This window comes from Anomaloglossus baeobatrachus, chromosome 2, assembly GCF_048569485.1.
Source record: "Anomaloglossus baeobatrachus isolate aAnoBae1 chromosome 2, aAnoBae1.hap1, whole genome shotgun sequence".
Classification (NCBI taxonomy): domain Eukaryota; kingdom Metazoa; phylum Chordata; class Amphibia; order Anura; family Aromobatidae; genus Anomaloglossus; species Anomaloglossus baeobatrachus.
This window is the reverse complement of record NC_134354.1, coordinates 647,979,988-647,988,376: the sequence shown is the minus strand read 5'-3', so window position 1 is coordinate 647,988,376 and position 8,389 is coordinate 647,979,988. Positions and strand designations below refer to the sequence as shown.

General features: G+C 49.9%; 1 protein-coding gene across 7 annotated transcripts in view; it reads left to right on the top strand.

Annotated features, from left to right (window-relative positions):
* Positions 1–228: 228 nt before the first annotated feature.
* IKZF4 (IKAROS family zinc finger 4) overlaps positions 229–8,389 on the top strand; it is a 57,770-nt gene continuing 49,609 nt past the window's right edge. For all 7 annotated transcript variants that reach the window (XM_075334432.1, XM_075334429.1, XM_075334428.1 and 4 more), the window contains exon 1: positions 229–403. In XM_075334432.1, the coding sequence (XP_075190547.1) occupies positions 371–403 (33 nt within the window). In that variant the 5' untranslated portion in view covers positions 229–370. The remainder of the gene's footprint in view (positions 404–8,389) is intronic.

The following is an 8,389-nucleotide window of genomic DNA, read 5'->3' as shown; positions in this document are numbered from 1 at the left end:
CACACACACACACATCTATACACACACACACACACACACACACACAGCAAAAATCCTACAGTAAACGTGTGTACCGTAAAAGCCCCGGTGCATATGTCAGGCTCGCGCAGCACAGTATCCCCGCGGCCGGTAGGTGGCGCAGCGCTGCTGGACTCGGCTCTGCCGCTCGATGCGGTCCACGCTCCTCTGCTCCTGACTGATCGGCAGTGTCGCTCGGCGCTCGTCCTTCTTCCCTGTCGCCTGGCAGCTGCCCCGGAAGTTGTCGCCGGGGCCGGTTCAGCTCCGGTAAAGTCGCCGCCGGACACCGCGGCCCCGTAGCGGGCTGCACGAAGACTCCAAGGCTCAACGTTGGTAGAGCAGCGGGGCGTGAATGAAGCTCCTGGAAAAGGAGAAGCACAGAAAGGTAAGCGGAGCTATGGGCAGCAGACATTATCGATTAACCCTTGCGCTGCGTCTGACCGTTCAGCCGACTGGGATCGGTGGTGGTCGGCCGCCAGGTTGTCGTGTCTGTGGCAGTCCTGGCCGGTGCGGAGCCACGATGTCTGCCCCTATACCGATAGTATTAGCCAGCAGCACTGTGGCCCTGCGCCCGGCGGAACCTGCTGTCCTCACATGACTCCGCACAGCGCCCCCCCTGCAGACGGCGCCGGGCGGTACTGCAGCAGCTGCGCCTGCTATCACTGTGAGCCGCGAAAATAGAAGTAGCAGAAACTAGAAATCCTGACCCCTCTACAGCTGCAGAGTGCCCGGTGCCAGTGTGTCACCCCATATTGCCTGGATGTAATCATGCTGCAGTCGCTGCCCCGGCTCACGTGACCTAGTATCATTATTATTATAGTGTTAGTTATTCCAAGAAAACAGGTATAATAGAGACATGAACAATAATCATGAACAATACAGAGCACATACAGGTACAGGAGAAAAGGGGACCCTGCCTGTGGTGACAGTAGAGATGTTGTGCAGCGGTATAGTGGAGTGAGGGGGATGGGTGAGGATATAGTAGGTGACAGTAGAGATGGTCGTGCAGTGGTATAGTGGAGTGAGGGGGGATGGGTGATGATATAGTAGGTGACAGTAGAGATGGTCGTGCAGCGGTATAGTGGAGTGAGGGGGATGGGAGAGGATATAGTAGGTGACAGTAGAGATGTCGTGCAGCGGTATAGTGGAGTGAGGGGGATGGGAGAGGATATAGTAGGTGACAGTAGAGATGGTCGTTCAGCGGTATAGTGCAGTGAGGGGATGGGTGAGGATATAGTAGGTGACAGTAGAGATGGTCGTGCAGCGGTATAGTGGAGTGAGGGGGGATGGGTGATGATATAGTAGGTGACAGTAGAGATGGTCGTGCAGCGGTATAGTGGAGTGAGGGGGATGGGAGAGGATATAGTAGGTGACAGTAGAGATGTCGTGCAGCGGTATAGTGGAGTGAGGGGGATGGGTGAGGATATAGTAGGTGACAGTAGAGATGGTCGTGCAGCGGTATAGTGGAGTGAGGGGGATGGGTGAGGATATAGTAGGTGACAGTAGAGATGTCGTGCAGCGGTATAGTGGAGTGAGGGGGATGGGTGAGGATATAGTAGGTGACAGTAGAGATGGTCGTGCAGCGGTATAGTGGAGTGAGGGGGATGGGAGAGGATATAGTAGGTGACAGTAGAGATGGTCGTGCAGCGGTATAGTGGAGTGAGGGGGATGGGTGAGGCTATAGTAGGTGACATACAAAAACAGGAGGACAAAATGTGGCTAATATGCAAAAGATAACAAGTATTTATTAAATAGTAAACAATTCATTACAAAAATGTCATGGAGAAGATGAAAAGGCATGACAACAAACTGGCACAATAGATGATATAACAGTTAATACTGAAAGCTGCACAAAAGGCTAGAGTGGTAAAATGCAATACAGTAACAGCGTAAGTACATAGTCAATCTAAAGAACATACCCAGTGCAGCCAATTAAACCAGGAGTAGAAAAATAAAGTGCCAGTAGTGCAGAGGTCTGGATACCCCCCTAGGAAGGGTAACGCGCGTTTCGCGTGAAAAGAGTGACACGCTTCATCAGACCGTGAGGGATATGGTTTTCTCCGTTACCGGAAATGCTAAATAGGCCAGGTGACCAGTCACATGATCCTTATTAGCCAATGAATGGTGAAGAAGTCGGCGCATGCGCGGTCGGCGCAGGCGGCCGGGGATGCGCGCACAGCGTCAGGCAGGGCGTGCACGAGAGGGGGCGTAGCTCCCAGTCCTGCACACCGTTACCAGGGAGACGCCGTCGGGCAAGCCAGGACGCCAGGCGCGGACCACGCATGCGCACAAACACACCATCCACGTCGGGAAGGTGACAACTGGAAATAATGTACTCAGTATATAAACACAGATGATGCCCGCCAGGCACCAACAGTAGGCCACATAAAAACATGTAAGAGTTGGTCCAATCCAAGAGTAAGAATAATGCATACAATAATGGGCATGATGTTAGATGTCCATGGCGAGTACACATGCAGAGGCCAAAAAACTCCAAAGTAGATTCTTCAAACCGACAGTGGTGGTTGCATGCTGATCACACAGAACGGAGAAAAAGAACTATGAAAAAATGGAAGAATAAGAAAAAATTAAAAACAATTTAAAAACATAAAATTCTGGAACAAGTGCCAGAGAATGAAGAACAGGCAAATGCTCCAGAAAGAAAAAAGGGGGGGGGGGGGGAGGGAGGGACTACAAGAAAGGGGCAAAGCTAAGGGACTCATTCAGGCCAGCTGGGGTCATAGAACCCAAGATGGTAATCCACTTTGTTTCCTTCTGGGCAAGAATTTTCCTAATATTGCCACCCCTGCTGCCAGCATGAATTACATCTATGCCCTTAATCATAAGTGACTTGCTGTTACAGTCATGATGGCTACGAAAATGTCGGGGCAGGGTTTTAAGGGTAGAGATATCCACCACCGTCTTGGCCGCACCAATGTCCCTCACATGTTCACGGACCCTAATTCGGAGTTCCCGTGAAGTCAGACCTATGTAGACCTTCGGACAGCCGCAGGTGGCATAGTAAACCACATTCGAGGTCGCACAAGAAACGTAACACCTGATGTCAAAAGTGCGGCTGCCATCTACAGTTGTAAAGGTCTTGCTGCGGGGGACATTGGTGCACGCAAGACAGTGGCCACATGGAAAACAACCATGTAAAGGGGCAACTACAGTCTTCTGGTCGAGGGGATAGGGGGTTCGGAGAGGTTCGTTTCATTTCAACATTCAATCACGAGTGGCAAACTATGCGCGGTATTCTTAACAAATACTGGCCAATCCTGAAGAGCGACCCGAGCCTGAGTTCTCACTTATCTGACCATCCACTTATGACGGCACGACGTTCCAGGAATTTGAAGGATTATCTTGTGCGCAGTCACTACGTTCCAGCTGTGTCCCATCCTTTTGGCCAAATTGCCCCTTTACATGGTTGTTTTCCATGTGGCCACTGTCTTGCGTGCACCAATGTCCCCCGCAGCAAGACCTTTACAACTGTAGATGGCAGCCGCACTTTTGACATCAGGTGTTACGTTTCTTGTGCGACCTCGAATGTGGTTTACTATGCCACCTGCGGCTGTCCGAAGGTCTACATAGGTCTGACTTCACGGGAACTCCGAATTAGGGTCCGTGAACATGTGAGGGACATTGGTGCGGCCAAGACGGTGGTGGATATCTCTACCCTTAAAACCCTGCCCCGACATTTTCGTAGCCATCATGACTGTAACAGCAAGTCACTTATGATTAAGGGCATAGATGTAATTCATGCTGGCAGCAGGGGTGGCAATATTAGGAAAATTCTTGCCCAGAAGGAAACAAAGTGGATTACCATCTTGGGTTCTATGACCCCAGCTGGCCTGAATGAGTCCCTTAGCTTTGCCCCTTTCTTGTAGTCCCTCCCTCCCCCCCCCCCCTTTTTTCTTTCTGGAGCATTTGCCTGTTCTTCATTCTCTGGCACTTGTTCCAGAATTTTATGTTTTTAAATTGTTTTTAATTTTTTCTTATTCTTCCATTTTTTCATAGTTCTTTTTCTCCGTTCTGTGTGATCAGCATGCAAACACCACTGTCGGTTTGAAGAATCTACTTTGGAGTTTTTTGGCCTCTGCATGTGTACTCGCCATGGACATCTAACATCATGCCCATTATTGTATGCATTATTCTTACTCTTGGATTGGACCAACTCTTACATGTTTTTATGTGGCCTACTGTTGGTGCCTGGCGGGCATCATCTGTGTTTATATACTGAGTACATTATTTCCAGTTGTCACCTTCCCGACGTGGATGGTGTGTTTGTGCGCATGCGTGGTCCGCGCCTGGCGTCCTGGCTTGCCCGACGGCGTCTCCCTGGTAACGGCGTGCAGGACTGGGAGCTACGCCCCCTCTCGTGCACGCCCTGCCTGACGCTGTGCGCGCATCCCCGGCCGCCTGCGCCGACCGCGCATGCGCCGACTTCTTCACCATTCATTGGCTAATAAGGATCATGTGACTGGTCACCTGGCCTATTTAGCATTTCCGGTAACGGAGAAAACCATATCTCTCACGGTCTGATGAAGCGTGTCACTCTTTTCACGCGAAACGCGCGTTACCCTTCCTAGGGGGGTATCCAGACCTCTGCACTACTGGCACTTTATTTTTCTACTCCTGGTTTAATTGGCTGCACTGGGTATGTTCTTTAGATTGACTATGTACTTACGCTGTTACTGTATTGCATTTTACCACTCTAGCCTTTTGTGCAGCTTTCAGTATTAACTGTTATATCATCTATTGTGCCAGTTTGTTGTCATGCCTTTTCATCTTCTCCACGACATTTTTTGTAATGAATTGTTTACTATTTAGTAAATACTTGTTATCTTTTGCATATTAGCCACATTTTGTCCTCCTGTTTTTGTATGCTGCCTGTGGTGTGCATCTCCTTCCACGGTTTAAATTTATTCGCTTTTTCCGTGGTTTTTTCTAATTGAGATCATGTTTTGTGCCTAATGGATTGCTATGGTATTCTATAGTAGGTGACAGTAGAGATGGTCGTGCAGCAGTATAGTGGAGTGAGGGGGATGGGTGAGGATATAGTAGGTGACAGTAGAGATGTTGTGCAGCAGTATAGTGGAGTGAGGGGGATGGGAGAGGATATAGTAGGTGACAGTAGAGATGTCGTGCAGCGGTATAGTGGAGTGAGGGGGATGGGTGAGGCTATAGTAGGTGACAGTAGAGATGGTCGTGCAACAGTATAGTGGAGTGAGGGGGATGGGTGAGGATATAGTAGGTGACAGTAGAGATGTCGTGCAGCGGTATAGTGGAGTGAGGGGGATGGGAGAGGATATAGTAGGTGACAGTAGAGATGTCGTGCAGCGGTATAGTGGAGTGAGGGGGATGGGAGAGGATATAGTAGGTAACAGTAGAGATGTCGTGCAGCGGTATAGTGGAGTGAGGGGGATAGGTGAGGCTATAGTAGGTGACAGTAGAGCTGGTCGTGCAGCGGTATAGTGGAGTGAGGGGGATGGGTGAGGATAGAGTAGATGAGGGTAGAGCTGGTCGTGCAGCGGTATAGTGGAGTGAGGGGGATGGGTGAGGATAGAGTAGATGAGGGTAGAGCTGGTCGTGCAGCGGTATAGTGGAGTGAGGGGGATGGGTGAGGATACAATATGTGATAGTAGAGATGGTCGTGCAGCGGTATAGTGGAGTGATAGTGGAGTGAGGGGAGATGGGTGAGGATAGAGTAGATGAGGGTAGAGCTGGTCGTGCAGCGGTATAGTGGAGTGAGGATACAGTAGGTGAGGGGAGAACTAGTTGCGCAGTGCTATAGTGGATCGCGGGTTACTGTAGGCTTGTCGTCTGAGGAGGGTCTTCAGGTTTCTTTTGAAGGTTTCTATGGTAGGTGTGAGTCTGATATGTTGGGGCAGAACGTATGGGAAATGCATGGGATAAATCTTGTATGTGATTGTGGGAAGAGGAGAGAAGGAGATCTTGTGAGGATTGGAAGTTGCATGCAGATGAGTACTGGAAGACTAGGTCACAGGTGTATGGAGGAGACAGGTTGTAGATAACTTTGTATGTAATGGATAAGGGTTTCGAACTGGAGTCTTTGGGCAATGGGAAGCCAACGAAGGGATTGGCCGAGTGGGAAGGCCAGGGAATAGCGAGGAGAGAGGTGCATTAATCCAGTGGCAGAGTTTAGGATAGATTGGAGATGTGCACGTGTACAAAGGGAGGCCACAGAGCAGGAGGTTGCAGTAGTTGAGGTGGGAGACGATGAGTGCATGCACTAGTGTTTTTGCAGAATCTTGGTTACATAAAGCATGGATCCGTGAAGTATTTTTGAGTTTGGGTCAAGAGGAGGTAGAAAGGGCTTAGATGTGTGGCTTGAAGGAGAGAGCAGAGCCGAGGGCTACCCTGAGGCAGCGAGCATGTGGAATTGGGGAGACTGAGCAGCCATTGATTCTGATGGATAGATGTGTTGGGGGGTTGAGTGAAGGGGGGAAGATGATGAATTCCGTTTTGTCCACGTTAAAGGGAACCAATCATCAGGATTTTCGAGTATAAGCTGCAGCCAGTGCAGTACTGGCACTATCATGCACAGTATGTACATACCATTGGGGTGCAGCTCGGGTGTTTAGGCAGTGAAATTCATCTTTATAAAGTTTGAAATTTCGTGCACTTTTTGATTGACGTGTGCACCTCTGCAGATAATGTCCGGGCGTGTTATGCAGGAGTTCCCCGCCCCCCCACCAGCCTGTTCCTCCCTCTCTCATGATGTCCGGGCGGGTTATGCACGTGTTCCCCGCCCCCCCGCGCTGCCTGTTCCTCCCTCCCTCCGGCTGAATGTAAAATGCTAATCTTCAGAAACATGGCGCCGGAGTGGGCCTCAGCGCATAGCGCTTATCTCCGGCGCCATGTTTCTGAAGCCCGCATTACACAGCTTGGTGTCTGCAGACTGCAGAACAGCTGATCGGAGGACGCGATCAGCTGTAGCTATGATGACGTGCCGCCTCAGGACACCGGGCCAGGACAGGAGCCTGCCAGCGACATCGGGGGTCAGGTGAGGTAAGTTCACAATGGACTCACATGACCCCGTGACGGCAGTGCTGCGAGACCCGGTCACGGTAGTGATATCGGGTAGCACTGTCTTCACGGGGTCAGGTGAATGAAATTACTAGCACCTGTGATGTCATTGCCCCAGCAGGCACGCACACATTATACACACACACATACACACACTATATATATATATATACACACACCCACACTGCTGTGTGTGCGCCCCTGCGTTGACCTGGGCTCACCTTCTGAGTTCCAGGTCACTGCAGGAAAGCACTCACAGCTGTGTGTGTGTATAATGTGTGTGCGCGCGCGCGCGTGTATAATGTGTGTGCGCGCGCGCGTGTATAATGTGTGTGCGCGCACGCGTGTATAGTGTGTGTGTGTGTGTGTGTATAGTGTATAGTGTGTGTGTGTGTATAGTGTGTGTGTGTGTGTGTAGTGTGTATAGTGTGTGTGTAGTGTGTATAGTGTATAGTGTGTGTGTATAGTGTGTGTGTGTATAGTGTGTGTGTATAGTGTGTATAGTGTGTGTGTGTGTGTGTGTGTGTGTATAGTGTGTGTGTGTGTGTATAGTGTGTGTGTATAGCGTGTGTATATAATGTGTGTGCGCGCGTGTGTGTATAATGTGTGTGCGCGCGCGTGTGTATAATGTGTGTGTGCTCGTATAATATGTGTGTGTGTGCGCGTATAATATGTGTGTGTGTGCGCGCGCCTCTCTGCTGGGGCAATGACGTCACAGGTGGAAGTGAGGGGCTGCTCTCACAATCAATGGGGGACTTTTAGTTCTGCATTAAAGGGGTGGTTCACCCATTTTTTTTTTTTCCCCCCAATGATCAGATGATATTGGATCCGGATTGGACGGCGCGGGACCCTAACCCAGGATTACTGCGGAGGGGGGTTTATTTCAATAAAGATGGAGTCACTAATTGTGTTGTGTTTTATTTCTAATAAAAATATTTTTCTGTGTGTTGTGTATTATTTTTTTTTTTTATCATTACTAGAAAATCATGGTGGCCATGTCTAATATTGGCGTGACACCATGAATTTCGGGCTTAGGGCTAGCTGATAATATACAGCTAGCCCTAACTCCATTATTACCTGGCTAGCCACCCGGCATCAGGGCAGCTGGAAGAGTTGGATACAGCGCCAGAAGATGGCGCTTCTATGAAAGCGCCATTTTCTGGGGTGGCTGCGGACTGCAATTCGCAGTGGGGGTGCCCAGAAAGCATGGGCACCCTGCACTGTGGATTCCAATCCCCAGCTGCCTAGTTGTACCCGGCTGGACACCAAAATTAGGCGAAGCTCACGTCATTTTTTTATTTATTATTTCATGAAATTCATG